The sequence below is a fragment of the Chelonia mydas genome, chromosome 6 (assembly GCF_015237465.2).
Source record: "Chelonia mydas isolate rCheMyd1 chromosome 6, rCheMyd1.pri.v2, whole genome shotgun sequence".
Lineage (NCBI taxonomy): Eukaryota > Metazoa > Chordata > Testudines > Cheloniidae > Chelonia > Chelonia mydas.
The window spans coordinates 66,616,251-66,633,494 of record NC_051246.2 but is presented as its reverse complement, the minus strand read 5'-3'; the positions used below and the strand labels follow the sequence as shown (position 1 = coordinate 66,633,494).

At 47.3% G+C, this 17,244-nt stretch overlaps 1 protein-coding gene across 6 annotated transcripts in view; it reads left to right on the top strand.

The window, feature by feature from the left end:
* SLC8A3 (solute carrier family 8 member A3) overlaps positions 1-16,885 on the top strand; it is a 186,008-nt gene extending 169,123 nt beyond the window's left edge. For all 6 annotated transcript variants that reach the window (XM_043549309.1, XM_043549310.1, XM_007054229.4 and 3 more), the window contains 4 exons: positions 6,514-6,638; positions 7,244-7,343; positions 13,841-14,116; positions 15,809-16,885. In XM_043549309.1, coding sequence (XP_043405244.1) covers positions 6,514-6,638; positions 7,244-7,343; positions 13,841-14,116; positions 15,809-16,185 — 878 coding nt within the window. In that variant the 3' untranslated portion in view covers positions 16,186-16,885. The remainder of the gene's footprint in view (positions 1-6,513; positions 6,639-7,243; positions 7,344-13,840; positions 14,117-15,808) is intronic.
* The last annotated feature ends 359 nt before the right edge of the window (positions 16,886-17,244 follow it).

Here is a 17,244-nt window from a genome sequence, read left to right as displayed (position 1 = left end):
CCAACTTATTCCAATCTGCTGAAAAGAGGATTGCCAACTGTAGAGCTTGAGAGGTCTGCTGCGACACTTTGAAGTACATTATTGATTTCAAAAGATGGATGTATTTGTGTCTGCTTTTACGATGGATTAATGTTGTATCAACTGCCTTAGGATTCCTTGTGTATTTCATAAACTCTGCAGGCCTTGTAGGGTTTATAACATTTGCAATCAATCTGGCAGGGTTTGAGAGTCCAGGCAAGGTTTATAAAAAGAGTCCAGGCAGAGTTTATAATCCCTGTATGACTTCTTGTGAGGAATAGGAGATCTGCTGGAATCTGTACAGGATTCATAAAACCTCAGTGTCTGTGACATTACCTGGGATGTTAATAAACTGTACAGGAATCCCTGAGTAACTCCTGCCTCCGTGTTTGGCCAGAGCAAGACTCCTCTGTGTTGTATCTTCCCACTTCTTACAGCCCTCTCACTCAGGTTCAGAAAGTCAGCAATCTGAAATTTGTGTTGTCAAAGTGGCCACTTGCAAGGACTCTGAGTGGCATCCTGACACCCCTTGTTGATGAGATGAGGCTTGTCAGTGGGGATGACGCTGGCGTCAGCCGGACCGTTTTGTCAATCTCCAAATCTACTTGTTTGAAGGCGGTTGGTTGATGGGTTGTTTTATGATATTCCTTGAAACTTGTCAAATAATAACGGTGGGACATGTCCATTAATCAGAGCAGCCTCCAAAGTCTGGAGAAGGCTCTCGGCTCCAGCCTGCAGCTCAGAAGGATGCAACTCATCAGCAGCAGGAGACGTAGGAGCATTCCCTCCAGCAATCCCAGCAGCATCAGGAGACTCCTGTTGACTAGCACTAGTAGTCTTCTCTGCAGCTCCAGCACTAGAGGGAGAATCCTACTACTGGCTGTCATCAGGAGAAGCAACAGTACCCATTTCAGCAGCCCCATGAGCAGAAGGTGATGGATGCTGCTGACCTAACTGTGAGGAGCAGCGGTAGTATCCACCTGGCTGGCCCCAGCAACAGCAGCACTGGTACCTGCTGGCGAGAAGCAGCAGTGTCCAGCTCATGAGCAGCTCAGGGACTCAGAGCAGGCACAACTTCTGTGCTAGCATTCAGATAGTCATTTCTGGCCTCTTACACTGGATGCCAGTTCTGGTTGGCCTCTTCTGACTGTTCAATCACTTGCTGCTGGTACATCTCCAGCTGCCTAAACATCTATCCCTCCTACTTTGCTGTTGCTGTTCCTGCAGCATGTCTTGGTCCCTCTGCTGGATTTACCCGCCCTTCTGCAAGTTCCTGCTCTCTCCTATACAGGGCACATACCCACTCACCAAGAGCAGTTTTTCCTCAGCAAAGCACATCATGGGCTTGTGCCATCCTAAGTTCAAATGCTGAAGTAGCGGCAAGGAACCTACCATCACCACCTTGCTGCTGCAGCTAGTTCTCCGACTCTGCCCTAGTCACTGGCCCCGCTGCGTGCTGGCTCTCCGTTTCAGCCTGTCAATGGCAGTGGGCTTGATGGGCCTCCTGTCAGCAGCCATTCAGTGTCATACTGTCAGGTGACCACATTGCTGCAGGATCTTATAAATAAGCCTGTGGAATTGGTAGAGGTGGTTTCCCATGGGACCTGATCCTGAGGGACAAGCCACACTGCAGACAGCTCCTGAAGATAGAACATGTGCCAAGTATCCGCAGGCAAGGGACTGTGTTCCTGCGCAAGCAGCAGGTACAGGTGTTCCCATACCTCGACGACTGGCTCATCAAGGGCCACTCCAGGTCTCAAGTGGAGACACAAGTCGACTTCATTAGAGCGATGTTCAACAAACTGGGCCTTCTTCTGAATGAGGGGAAATCAATGCTGTGCCCGGTTCAGAGGATAGAATTTGTAGGGGCAGTACTGGATTCAACACAAGCCAGGGCATACCTCCCGGAAGCAAGGTTTCGGTCCCTGGGTGACATCGTATGAGGTCTCAGGCAGTTCCCCACCACCACAGCAAGGAAACTTCTAGGACACATGGCAGCCTGTACCTACGTGGTGCAACATGCCAGACTCAAGCTTCGGCATCTTCAGTCTTGACTAGCGTTGGTGTAACGGCCAGCCCGTGACAGTTTGGACAGAGTCATGACCCTGCCCCGCCAGGTTCTCAACTCCCTCCTGTGGTGGCTCGACCCACAGGTAGTATGTGCAGGGATCACCTTCTCCAGCCCTCAGCCCGTCTCTTTCCCTAGTGACGGACGTGTCATCACTGGTTTGGGGAGCACTTCTGGGGGACCTCAGGACTCAAGGCCTCTGGTTTCATACAGAGCTCGCTCTCCACATCAATGTCAGAGAGCTGAGAGCAGTGTGCCTGGCATGCCAGACTTTCCGTACCCACTTATCAGGGAAATGTGTATCGGTAATGACAACACCATGGCAATGTTCTATATCAACAAACCGGGGGTGCACGCTCCTCTCCCCTGTGCCAGGAAGCCCCCATGCTGTGGGACTTCTGTGTAGAACATTTGATACATCTGCAAGCATTGTACCTCCTTGGAGTCCAGAACGAGCGGACTATCTCAGCTGGTCTTTTCACAGCCACAAGTGGTCCCTTTGCCCAGACATTGCAATCTCAGTCTTCCATCAGTGGAGCTTTCCCCAGCTAGACCTGTTCACCATGCGATGCAACAGGAAGTGCCAGCAGTTTTGCTTCTTCCTGAATCACAGCCTGGGCTGCATCATGGATGTGTTCCTCCTCCCATGGGGAGGCCGTTCCCTACACGCTTTTCCGCCCATCCCTCTCGTTCACAAGGTGCTTGTCAAGATATGGAGGGAACAAGCTTCGGTGATATTGATAGCTCCAGCATCCGAATCTCGAGTCGCTGCACCTCACAGCATGGAAGCTCCATGGTTGAACCCAGTGGAGCTCTCTTGCTCTGTCTCAGATAGACAAGTCCACCTAGGCAGTAGAAAACCCTCCACCAGGGCTACCTACCTTGCTAAGTGGAAGAGATTTTCAGTCTGGTCCGTGCAGCATCATTCATCCCTGACGCTCGCCTCTGTGCCACTTATCTTAGACTATCTTCTCCATCTCAAGCAGCAGGGGCTGTCCATGTCATCAGTAAGGGTTCAGTTGGCCGCCATCTCTGCCTTTCATCCAGGTGCAGAGAGCCGCTCGGTCTTTGCTAACCCTATGGTCAGCTGTTTCCTTAAAGGTCAGCCTGTCCCAGCTTGGGACCTCAATCTGGTCCATTCCAGACTCATGGGACCGCCCTTTGAACCTTTGGCGACATGCTCCCTGCTCTCTCTCTCCTACAAGGTAGCATTTCTGGTAGCGATAACCTCAGCCAGAAGGGTGTCTGAGCTCAAGGCCCTGACATCAGAGCCCCCTTACAATGTGTTCCATAAGGACAAGGTCCAGCTCAGGCCTCACCTGGCTTTCCTTCTGAAGGTTGTTTCCCAGTTTCTCACCAACCAGGACATCTACCTCCCAGTGTTCTATCCTAAGCGGCATTTGAGCAGCATGGAGCAAAGGCTTCACCCATTGGGTGTCCGCAGAGCGCTAGCCTTCTACATCGAGAGAATGAAACCATTCTGAAAGTCTGTTCAGTTATTTGTGGCAGTGGCGGACAGAATGAAGGGTCTTCCCGTTTCTTCTCAACAGATTTCGTCGTGGATCATGTCCTGCATCTGTGAGTGCTACAACCAGGCAGGGGTGCCTGCTCCTCCAATCAGTGCGCACTCCACCAGGGCCTTGGCCTCTTCAGTGGCGTTCCTGGCACAGGTTCCCACCCAGGAAATCTGCAGAGCAGCGACATGGTCCTCCATACACACTTTCATCACGCAATATGCAATCACCCAGCAGGCCAGGGATGGATGCAGCCTTTGGAAGGGCAGTGCTCCAATCAGTGGACAATTTTGACCCCACCTCCTGAGCTTGAGCTTGGGAGTCACCTGATTGGAATGGACATGAACAAGCAGTCTAAGAAGAAAAAAGGGTTTACTCACCTTCTCTTAACTGTTGTTCTTTGAGATGTGTTGTTCATGTCCATTCCAATACCCACCCTCCTACCCCTCTGTCAGAGTAGCCGGTAAGAAGGAACTGAGGGGGTAGCGGGTCAGCAGGGCTCTATATTGAGTGCCATAAAGTATGACTCCAGGGGGCACCCAGACCAACCCAATGGATGCGGCTATGGGAAAAATCTTCCGGCTTCCGTGCACATGCGTGCACACACCCCTGATTGGAATGGACACAAACAACACATCTCAAAGAACAACAGTTACGAGAAGGTGAGTAACCGTTGTTTCATGAGGCTCTCCTACTCTGTCCAGGCCTCTTTTCACCCTTGCTCCCAAACATGTGATGCCAGTATATCGAGATTGGCCAGGAGAACTCTTCCATCCTTAATATGTGCGTTTGCACATGAAGCCCAAAAGTCACATGAAAGGAAGCTCCACCCCAAGCAGCCATGTGAACAAAAACCTATCACCTGGAAGTCAGTGGGAAAGCAAACAAACATGGCCAGGTCCAATCACAGTTCAGCATTTGAAAATAAATTCATGAATAATCATCCCCACCTTCATCCTAGTGCCAGTCTCCACTTTCATTTTGTTAGCCGAGCAAGCTGCGGGGGTGGGGGGGGGAGGGAACCATAATTAGTACCATAGACAGCATCCACATCAATGGATTAGTTGATTCTGCGTCGTTACCATGGACAACACCACATGGGGAGCCTTCAGGGTATCATCCAGGACCAGAGACAGCACCACAAGGGGTTGTCTCAGTGGATTGCTCCTCACAGGCAGCACCACATGGGGCATCTTGTTTCCCACCTTCAGAAGTTTGGGAACACTTTTTACTCCATCAAGGATTAATCATCCAGTTTTATATGAAAAGAAAGCCCTCTTGGTCCCTGACCTATTTTTTCCTGTACAGTTTCCAGTGATAGGAATCCCCCAGGAAATGCACAATGTGACGTAAACATAATTACTGTGCAGAATGAAAGAATTAAGAGTGTGTGTGCCTGCCCCTCTGAATATATATCTGGGTGAGAGTTAAAGCAAGCCCTGAATGGAACAGACTGCTCAAAGCAATTTTCTAATCAAAGGGGAATAAAAAGATTCTGTCTCCTGTTCAATTCAAACTAGAAAACTTGTCTGCAAATTAACATTTTCTTAAAAGGGCTCTTGTGCTAAAGCGTAACAAGAATTGGTGCTTCAATCCCACTAAAGCTGTGGTTGCTGAAGCAGGGGGAGAAATAGGGGGGTGTCTGTCAGACTAATAAAGGGGTTCAAGACAGGGTAAAGGACATTTTTTTTATTTTTTTAAACAATTATTTATGTCCCATGGTATATACTGAAATTTATGTCCCCTGGTATATACTGACCTTTTGTCCCTGAGATCTTTTGTGTTTTCAGTGAAATCTTGGCTTTTGCTCCTCAAAAACTTGGATGTTTCTATTAAAAATCTTAATAGAAACAATGTATTTGCAGGCTGCCAGTGAAAATGAGGGCAGCCCTGCAGGCGCACACTCTTTCCCAGTCAAGACGTTTCTGGGGTCGTGCTGCCAGTTCTCACTACGTTCCAACTCTAGGTGATGTTGCTCTCGGGCCCCATTGCTATCTCCGGCTGCCGTGAAATAACCTGGACACATCACACCTCAACATTCTGTAAATGGCAATGAATTGTTCTGGCAAGCCAGAGGTGAAAGTGGGGGCAGTGATGGGCCTGTTAACTGCTTCTTCCCTCTCCAGATTGACTGAGACCTTGCGGCCAGCAGCATATTCTTCACTCATTCCTCCTACAGAACTCCCATTGCCATCACTAGTGGTACCATGTGGATAAAGAGGGCAGAGTATGTCCACATGTTCACTGTTTTACTAAAATCAGGTTTAGGGGTGCTCAGTACTGTAATAATAGGGATACCTAACCAAGCACTTTTCATCACTAGTGTCTTAGGGCTTGATCATGTTCCCATTAAAGACTATGGGAAAACTCACATTAGCTTTAATGGAGCAGGATCAAGCCCTTAATGCACTAGTCTTTCACTTCTGGAGGCCTGGGTTGAAATCCAGCATATGCCGCAAGGGCAGTCAGCTTGATGTGCTCAGTCTAGGTTTACAGTAAAGAAGCCCAGGGTAGGAATAACTGAGGGTGCTGCAGATCCGGAGTGAGGCATGTGGGCAGTAGAGGGGAAAGAAGGACTGGAATAGTCAGGGTGAGTGGGTAGGTAAGGACTGAGGTGCATTAGCATGACAGGGGATGCTTTCCCCAGTATGTGCCTGGCTCGCGCTGATGTGATAGGTTCCTCATTTTCAGGAGAAGTGTAATTCATTGAAGGTACAATAAGAAGCTCTTTAAAAAGCCCACTCACCTAATGTCCCACCGTAAACTCTCATGAGGCTCATTGTGAACTCAGCAAAATGTGAGAGGTGTGTATTTGTGCCCAAGGCATTTCACAGCATCTACCAAGCGCCTCTGCCTTGTGCTGAGAGTCCAAGGGATGCTGTCTTCAGCTGATTGTTGATGCTGTTTTCACAGAAGTGGCTGAGAGGAAGCTGACCATCGAAGAGGAGGAAGCCAAGAGGATTGCAGAGATGGGGAAGCCCGTGTTGGGCGAGCATCCCAAACTAGAGGTCATCATTGAGGAGTCCTATGAATTCAAGGTCAGTGCTGGGTACTAGGGCTCTTCATGAGAAGATAATACTGTGTCACTGGAGAGGAAGCAGCTGGGGGGAAGGGATATAGGTAGCGGCTTGAACAGAGAGGACAGCCATGAGAGAGAGAGGGAGTGGCCAAGGGGAGAGAGAGAGCGCACCTGAAGAAAGGGGCCTAGCAGATGCAGAGAGAGATTACGGCAGAACCTGGAGGAGAGAGGCACGAGGGAGCAGCCTCAGGAGAGATGAAGGGAAGGTGTATGAGCATCTTGTGGAGAGAGCCTGTGAGTTACCCCTGTAGAGAGAGGAGGAGCAAGTATCCTGAGATGATGGGGGACAAAGTATCCCCTCTAGAGAAAGCGGATGGGATGGAAATGCCTGGGGAGAGGATGGATGGATGAGGGGCAGGGAGAAGCTTCGCTGCACAAAGAGAAGGGCAGCTGCATGACTGTAGCCACCAGCCCCATCTTTAGGGGCTTCATCTCCCTGACTGGGGGAGTGCCTGTTCCAGCCCCTATGGAAGGCCGAATGCTCCTCTCAGCACCGTGTTCTCTCAGAACAGCACGTGGTGTCAAAGCTGGTTTAACTGCTGTGCATTTTTGTCCCATTGACAGAGTACCGTGGACAAGCTGATTAAGAAGACAAACCTGGCTTTGGTTGTAGGGACACATTCCTGGAGGGACCAGTTCATGGAAGCCATTACTGTTAGTGCAGGTGAGGGGACCTGAGGGTGCCCAGCTACAACAAGGTCACCAACCCTAAGGGAATGTACTAGCAAGACTCGGCTCTCTGAGCGCCTGTGTAAGCCAGCCTGAAACTGCCTCTGCTTCCTCAGTGGTGTTCAGCTCCAACAACTCCGTGTACTGCAAACGTGCATGGATCATGGGTATCAGCTAAACCACGTGCATGGGATAGAAACCAGGAGTTTCAACTCTAAAAACGTAGCCCTCCAGCACCTAAGGGCTGGTCTACATAAAGATATAGTGCACGGCAAACCACAGCCAGGGCAGGAATGTATAGCGCACTCAGTCACTGTGTGGACCTTGCTACTGCACACTACAAGTTCCATAGTGTGCTTTGACCTGCTGCTGTTCAAAACACAGTCACTGGATCAGAGAATGACTCTGCAGCCTGGTGGTGACAGCACCCACCTAGGCGATGGGAGATCCAGGATCCAGCCCTGCTCCAATGCCTGTTTGTTTAGATTCAGTGAAACAGCTTCAACAAGAGAGATTGGGAGAGACCCTTCCCTCCACCCCAAGAGTATCCCATCTCTCAGATTAGAGCACCTTCCTGAGAAGTGGGAGACCTCTGTTTAAATCCTTTCTCCCCGTCTGTCAAAGGAGGGAATTGAACCAGTTTTCCCACATCCAAGATAAGTGTTCTAACCACTGGGCTAAAGTTCCTAAGATGAGCACCACCACCTCTTCTTCCTCTGGCTGTTTTGTGTGAAGTGAGGCAAGCACCTGGCTCATTCTCCCAGGTGTGGATCTCAAACAGAGCTAGGTGCCTCCCTGTAGCCTAGATTTAGGAACCAAACTCTGTGAAGGGGCGGGGCTTAGGACAGTGTTTCCCAAACAGTGGGTTGCAGGCCTGGCGTGGAGGGAAACCCCAGTGGGGTCGGAGAGCAAGCCTGCCTTGCACTCACCCCACAGAGGTACGGTGATTCACAGTGATTTTCTAGATTCCCCCCACCCCCCAAAAAAAGAAAGTGGTGAACTGTGATGCTCAGCATTGCAACACCTGTGGATTCAGACCTTAGTGCCCAGTTCGGGGAGGTCCTCAGCACTCTCATTGCAATTCAGGGTGCTCAGTAGTTTGCAGGATTAGGCCCCTATTTTGCAGATGCCAGGTAATTGATTTTATTCTGGGAAGGGGAAGGGGCTGGAGAAGAGTAGGATGGGAAATCCTTATACAATAGGCGTTTTATTTCATCCGCACTTCAATGAGCAAAGCCAGCTTTTGACTCTACGAAGGAATTGTCACAGAGAGCATTCACCCTAACACATTTATCCCTTTGGACATTTCTAGACACACATCCTCATGTGCGGCATAAGGGTTAACAAAGCAGTCAGGCATCAGCAGAGACGCTAGTGCAGCTCCCTATAACCGGTGCACAGAGTGCCATCTCTGTCATGTACTGCTCGTACACAGTAGGTGCAGGGCTGCTACTAGCAGACCAGACTTCTATACCAGACAGTCTACAGAGCTTCCATCCTGGAGAGAGACAAGAAATGTGTAACCTTTACAATACTTTAATGCGCTGCCAGGTATCAGTGTTACCAGCTCAGGCAAGATATGTTACACATGGTGCCATCTAGTGGCTGAATGTTATAATATAGTTTTAGCATTGCATCACATCTCTCCCTTTATGTTTTTCATTCATACCATTTATAAAATGTACACTATCTTTTAGTATGTATCAGTCTGTTAAGTGATTCTGAATCATACTGGTTTTTTAATTACACAACCCAAATGCATAACAACTTGGTCTTCTAGCTGCCTATTAGTTGCAACTACTGTCTCTGGTCAGTTTGGAATCTTTGCATTATCTTCTTGTTGTTCTGCATCCACCATCTGTAGGGTTTGTTCTTTTGATTGGTCCTTCTGAGGCAAAAACTGTAGATGTCGACAGTTTCTGTTGAACTCTCTACTGTCAGTCTCAATCACATATGATCTGGGTGATTAATTCTTTTTCTTTAGGACAGTTGCAGTTCTTCATCCTTCTTCTCCATCCAGTCTGACACAAACACAGTCACCAGGTTCTAGACTTGTTAGCTCTCTGGGTGTCATCTGTTGTAAAAAGTGTTCATAAGGTCTTTTAGCCTTTTTATCCAATTGTCTGCTCTCTTTGTGTCTGGCCACTTTTTGGAGATAGATTCTTTTCTGAAGTTGGAACAGCAGTTCTGAGTTGTCTTCCCATCAGGAGTTGTGCTGGACTATATCCACTAGCTTCTACAGATGTCTATGTGTATCTCACAAGAGAAAGGAATGAATCTTCCTGCTGTAGGATTTTCTTGGTTGTCTGTACAGCTCTCTCAGCTTCTTCATTTGCTTGTGGGTAATGTAGGTTGCTAGTAATATGAAAAATCATATTTTGTTTGGAAAAACATAAATTCTGCTACAGTGAATTATAGCCTGTTGTCCACCACTGGTTTGTTCTGAAATACCAAAATGAGCATTTGTTTCTCAATAATACTGTGACATGTTATGTCTTTCAAGTACATTATTTGTATATACCTTGGAAAACAGTCCATTATGACCAGATAATGATATCTTCTGAATTCAGATAAATCTGCAGCTAGTCTCTTCCAACGTCTGTCTTGTAGACGTGTTGTTATTAAAGGGGTTTTTTTGTGTGTGTGTGGTGTTGGTGTGTGAGACCTGCAATGTTCATTTGCAGATACTTTATTCTTTATGCCCTTGCTGATGCCTGGCCACTACTCAGACTGGTTGGCCTGTTCACAGCATTTAGTTAGCCCTTGATGTCCTTTATGGATGAGGTTTAAGATTTCTTTTCTCATTGCATTTGGAATTATGATATAATCACCTTTAATTATGAGTGCATTTGACTCACTTAATTGTCCATGCACCAGAAAGTAGTCTCTTTCACTTCCTTAGTGTCCTTTAGATACTTTGGCCAGTTAGACCTCATGTAACTTAGAACTTCTTGAAGTTGTGTGTCTGTTGAGGTTGCTTTTTGTAGCAGGTATAGTCTGTTTTCTGACTCTGGTCAGTATGTGTCCATAGCATCCATGTAAGCCTTTACATCATCTTCAAGCTCATAGATAATTGAGTATGATGCTGGGCTCCATGACAGAGTGTCCATGTAACAGGGTTCACTCACCACTCTGGTGCCTCCTGCTGGGGTTGTCATGGGAATTAGCTCTGCATGGTAGTGTGCCCTCTTTGGGTGGTGTCTCAACTCCCTCACTCCTGCTTTAGGACCCACATCTCTCCAAGGACCATGGCGTCCGCTTCAGTGACACAGTCCTCTGGCCATGCTACACCCTGTGCTCCCCCATTCCAGAAGACCTGCAGTCCGCTGTTCAGCCACTTCCCTTAGTGGCAACAGCAGCAAATTATCTGGCCACTTCCTCATGGCCCCAGCATCCTCTTAGCCGTTGCCTCAGGGCCTCAGCCTGCAAACCCCAGCCAGGAACTGTCTCTCACTCCCCCAGTCCCTGCTTGCAGCACTGCTCTGTCCAGGGTACTGGCAGTTCTCTCAACCTTCCAGAGACACAATCCTTCCTCCAGGGGCTCCCAGCAGAGAACTGCCTTCCTCTGCCCTGCAGCTCCTTTTTTATATGGGCCTGCTTGGCCTTGATTGGCTGCTCCCTTCAGCATTTCTCTGATTGGCTGCCTCTGGTGCAACCTCCCCTTTTAACCCCTTTTCTCGCAGTGAGGGGCAGCCGCCCCATCACAGTCTGCTACTACCAGATTTTTTCCCAAGAACATATTTAGCAATTGGGTTGCGAATCCTGCAAGGTATATGTACAGTATATGGTCCAGCATTGTCTCATGGGGTTATTTGTACTGCATCTCTTTCAAAAGTCCAATCTCACCAAATACTTTGTCGAATTCTTCCACCTTTCTCTCTAAGCACATCATGGCTGCCGCTGGGAAGGCTGCTAGTCTTTTATCTTTTGATAACATATACTCTGAATGCAAATCTTTTGTCTTTGTAAGTTGTTTCTGTGGTGAACTGGCCCATGCTGTTAGAATACCGTCAGGACTGTATCAGGTGATTTCAGATCTGGGAGTTTTAAAGGTAAATATATGTACCTTCTGATATGATCGTCATATTTGCTCCTGAGTCAGTTTTCAGGTCAGTAGTCTTTCCATTAACATTCAGTCTTGCTCTCCAGATGGCCTCTGTGTCATCACATTGGTAGATCCCAGAAACAATGGCTCTTGACTATCTGTAGCAGTCAGTTCTCTGACTGTCTTACTATGGCAAAGAGCTGCAAGATGTCCATATTATGTGCATTGATTGTACCTTGCATCTTTGGAGGGACACACATCTTTTGGGCTATGGATTTTTCCACATCTTGTGCATTTAGTCTGACAGGTTTTGTAGTTAGTTTGGATCTTGTCCAATATTGCCTCATGTCTTATGGTAATTACTTTTAGAAGTTATGCTGTGTCTCTTAACTGTCTTATTTCCCGTTTGAAATTGTCTGGCTTCAGCGTCCAGCCATTGGTTCCTGTCATGCCTTTCTCTGCTAAACTAAAGAGCCCTTTAGTACCTGGTATTTTCTCCCCATTAAGATGGTTATACACTGTAATGAAATCAAAAGAAGCAGCCCAGGACTAACAAGGAATGGTTTTGATCCATTGACGTCTGGCTTATGGGCCTAGCATGCTTCCTCTATGTAGAAGAGCTTAGTTCCTATCACAGTCACATGGTTCCTTAAGAAACAGACAGCAGTCCTTAAACCCAAGAACCAACTAAGGTTCAAGTTCTGTCCTTGGGGCAATTCTGAGAATGCCCATACCAGACACATATTACTGTTTGGACAGCTTTTGGAAGTTTTGTCTTGAGTGCCAGTAGTATTGTATGGAGAAATGGTGTCAACTTTTGTAGTTACAGTTGAGTAGTGCTTAATCTACTTACGTTTGGTCACTGGAGCTTAGTGCTCCCTTGCTTCAGGGGATATGCAGTCCTCAGCAATTGGCCCAGTCACAGTTATTAGATTTGTATAACTAGCTTTATTATGAGTAACAATGAAGATACCATAACAATAGGAAGAGACTGAACATAGGAAGCATCATGCTGGAACAGCCCAATTGTCCACCTAGTTTGGCATCTTGTGTCAGGAACTGGCCTGTGGCAGATTTTTCAGAAGAACATATAAACTCCCCTATATAAGGTACATAGGTATGTTATACTGTAGAATGGATGGAAAATTTCATTCCTGACCTCTGCTGGTGATCAGCCCGTTCCCAGAAAGATGGGGATTGAGAGCCCTTGTAATTTTACCCAACCTCCTTGCAGATATCCTTAGTTTATCAGTTTCTGCTTTTTTTCTTAGTATTATTTAGCTTTGTGCCTCTATAATGCCAATCAACAGTGGGTTCCACAGGCTAATTACATGTTGCATAAGAAAGTATTTACTTTTATCCCTGTAAAATGTGTTGCCTTTCAATTTCAAGTGCTTACTTATGCTTGTCATCTGAGACAGTATAAATAGGAATGCCTGACTGGCCTTCACTATTTTCATGATGCTGTCTGCATTGCTATAGTGATAAATATGATCAAATTCTCTGTGTACTGGTACAAGAACGACATTAAGAGATGATTCTGTGATTGCTGATCCACTTTCAAATACCCTGATGCCATTTCAAGGCAATCCCGATATTATCCTCAGCCTCTTCCCCACCTCACTCAATAAACCCAGGAAAGCAGAGAATAGGTGAAGCTGGCGGAGGAGTTTATTTGCTCCAAATAAACAAGCACTAAGGCAAATTTGTGTGTACTTGACTGCTGGCTCTCTCTCTGTATACCACAGAATTTAACTGCAGCTAAATTTTCTAAAGCCACATCTGGATTGGCATCTCCTAACATGCCGATGTCTCAGGAACAGCCCCCTCAGATACTCCTGCCGTGCTGCTGAATGTGTAGCTCCTATCATTCCATTGATAGCCTCAGAATGTTAACTGATGGGGGTAACACTGCAGGCCTGGTGGAGAACAGCTGGGAGAGGGGAAAGCTGGTTAAGGTGTACACTCTCTAATGCAGCATATATTCAAGATCAGGAATGTTAGCAGGCAAATCATTGGTTGCCCATCACCTCCTGGGCAGCAGAAGACAGGTGCTTTGCTGCTGAGTTTTTAAGGCTGTCACAGAGAGTCCAGTGTCAACAGCTCATTCCTTCCCCTCAGGCAGTAGTTAGCATTCTCCCCTGATCCCTCACTGATTGAATCCTAGCTGTTGCCTGGATTATACTGTTAAAGGTAATTCTACTGTTTCCTGGTTTGACCTTTCCTTTCTGAAATCCAGACAGACAGCAGCCAGGCCTCCATCCCCATTGGCCAAATATGCGATTTAAGTTCTTGTCTGTGTGATTTCAGTGAAATTTTGCGGTTGCAATAATGATCAATAGAACATAATGCATGTGACTTCAGTTTATAAAATGCAACAGTGTTTGGAAACCTGGGATTTCACAGAGCCCACTGGTGATCTGCTTTTTTGTCTTGATTGCTTGCAGCTGGTGATGAAGATGAGGATGAGTCTGGTGAGGAGCGCTTGCCATCCTGCTTTGACTACGTCATGCACTTCCTCACTGTCTTCTGGAAGGTGCTCTTTGCTTGCGTGCCACCCACAGAGTACTGCAATGGCTGGGCCTGTTTTGTGGTGTCCATCATGATAATTGGCATGCTCACCGCTGTCATTGGGGACCTCGCTTCCCACTTTGGCTGCACCATTGGCCTCAAGGACTCGGTGACAGCTGTTGTCTTTGTGGCCTTTGGCACCTCAGTACCAGGTGAGGAGGCCAAGGGCAAAAGTGTGGCAATAGGAGAACATAATGGCTAGCACCTCTGTCCTATCCCATTGTTCAGGAGCAGCAAATCCGAGAGGGGCTTAGCCCTCCATCCCACAATCCTTTGCGTGGGTAACTTTTTGGTGTTTCAGGAACCACTGGTTCTTGTGATGCTGTATGGGATGTGAAATCTGATTGGGAACTGAGGTTCGGGGGTGGGGGATGAGAGTAGACTCACACCCCTTTCCCCCAGGCAAAAGCTGTTGACCTCCTGGGGTTCAGGATGCAGCAAGTGAGAATCTCTGAGAACTGTGGTTTATTGGCAGGTTTTTGGATTCTGTCTGGTTTTGGAGGGGTTGTGGGGGGCATGTGTTTTGAGGGGGTTTGTACTGGTGAATGTTAAGGGACTTGGCAGTAACTATACGGCAAACCAACATCCTCTGCTCATAGCCACTGACCAGACACAGTGGGACAGCTGCACCCTTGCTGTGCCTACAGGGACCTCAACATCATGTGTTTGTACAGAACCTACTACAACAGGATCCTGGTCCAGGCCTGGGGCTCCTAGGACCTATAGCAATACACATAATTGGTAGTAATAATAATGATGATGACGACCAGCGAGGACCGTCCTTCTCTATTGCCACTGGCAGTGGTGTCTCTACGGCTATGTCTACACTGCCATGGGAGGTGTGATTGCACCTTGGGTAGGCGTACCCACATTAGCTTAATTCTAGCCGCTGTGGCTAAAAATAGCAGTGCAGCCACGGCTACATGGATCCCAGCATGGACTAGCAGTGCGAGTACGGGCCAGGAAGGCTTGTGCAGTCCGTGCTAAAGCCCCCACTGCCACGTCTTCACGGCTAGTTTTAGCCACGCTAGGCAGAGTAACGCCAGCCTGGCTTTGCCTGCTGCAGCTGCAATCACACCTCTGATTGCAGTGTAGTCAGCCTCTATATTAGCGTCAGTTCTGCTAGGCAAAGCTGCCAAAACAAATGGTAGCAGACGGCCACTGTGGACAGAGATAAGACCTATTTATATCTAGTCACATAATCTACTATAGTTCTAGAGCCCCAATTTCACTCAGAAATAAGCCCACCCCTTCATGTCCCCATCCCCATTGTGGGTGTATGTTAATGAAAGTGCTATCCACTAGCCCCCGTCAATCTGATACACACAGGTCTCCTATCTAGCAGCAGCTTATTATGCTGTCTCAGTCTCAGCTGGAAAGTGGCCTTGATTCCTAGTTCATGGGCAGTATTTACAGCGCCAGCCCCCAGCACTTACTCCTGCTAGTGACTGGAAGAGGAGCCATAAGCATCCTTCTGGCTGGAAGGTTGAGTGCTGCAGCCTGTGTTATCAGCAAAAAGGAGTGGGGCACAGAGCATTGGGTGAAAAGAGCAAATTGAAGGCCAGGACAGGCCTATAAATATCTGGCAACTTAGTGCACCAGTCTAAGGAGAAGGTGATAAAATGGCATGAGACCATGAATAGAACTCGCTACCAGGGCCATTCTCAAACCGCTTCTCTGCAACTACAGAGATCTGGCCTCTGTCCCCCTCAGAAAAGGGTGTCCTTATTTCAATTCAGCTTCAGCAATCCCTGCCTGCTCTCTCACCGTAAAAACTGCCAGGGCCCCCAGCTTTGGGCCGCACAATTTCATTATTCCTGTTAATTCACGTCTCTCCCTTCTAGACACTTTTGCCAGCAAAGCAGCCGCCATCCAGGATGTGTACGCTGATGCCGCCATCGGCAACGTCACGGGCAGCAATGCCGTCAACGTCTTCTTGGGCATCGGATTGGCGTGGTCCGTGGCTGCCATCTACTGGGCTTCCCAGGGACAAGAGTTCCATGTGTCAGCGGGCACGCTGGCCTTTTCCGTCACGCTTTTCACCATCTTTGCTTTTGTCTGCATCAGTGTCCTGCTGTACCGGAGACGGCCTCACCTTGGAGGGGAACTAGGAGGCCCCAAGGGGTGCAGACTTGCCACGACTTTGCTCTTTTTGAGCCTGTGGCTCCTGTACATTCTTTTTGCCACGCTGGAGGCCTATTGCTATATCAAAGGGTTCTAAGCCCTGGAGAGAGGATGAAGTCGGGGGGGAGGGATCCCCTTCCTCTGTTACCTCATTGGACACCAGTCCTCCAAGTGTTGTTAAACCAGAAGTGACAGTTGTCAGAGTCCACAGTTGCCCGGACAGGAGGACAACTGGGCTGCAAGAAGGGCAAAATTATCATGAAACAAAAACAAGTTAAAAAATACAAAATAAATTTAAGGTATTTAAATAAATCAAACAAAATAAACCCAGTCACTGACCCCATTCAGTGACATTCAGAATCTTCAGCCACCTTCAGAGATCACATTTTCTTTATTTTATTGTTTTCTTTTTTCTGTCCTCCATTATGAAATGGTATCGTGTATTTCTAAACAGGTTGAGAATTACAGAAATAAGTTGGATCAAGGTTTTGCGGGCAAAGAGAGGAAACATGTTGCTTTAAGTTTTTTTCTTCCTTTAAATAGACAAAAAAATGTTAAAAATCAAAACCAAAAGCTTCAAGCTGCCATCAGTGCTGGAGCTGAACCATGCATTATTTGATGCCACAAAAACAATGTCACAGTCAAATGACTCACTGTTATCTGTTTCGTGCTTTCATTTCTTTAAGTATATCATGAGACTGATGTATTTCAAATGCAAGTACAAACACACACACAGGAAAATACAATGATGAAGGCTGGAGCCTGGAGCCACTCACACACCTGCCTGGGATTTAAAAGAAAAAAAGACCTCTAACATAATACGTATCCTGTATATTTTGAGTATGGCATCTCTCTTTGTGTAAAAAAAATTTAAAACCTGTGGTACCGCAGGGAGAGGAAAATATGTTCGTTTAGAAAAGGTAAAGAAATGAACAGATACACAGATATAGCCTGCAATGTGGAAAAAAGGGAGCTAGGAAAACCAGGGCATGTTCCTTAGGATCATAATGGTATTGTGTTTGATTTGTGGGAGGGCAGCAGGGTGTTCCTTTTTGCTTTAAAGTGAAGGTGAATTCATGTAAATAATTTGCTTTTCTCACATTTTGGTGCATACGAGAAGCTTTGAGGCATAACATGCCACTCAAAGGTTTCTAAG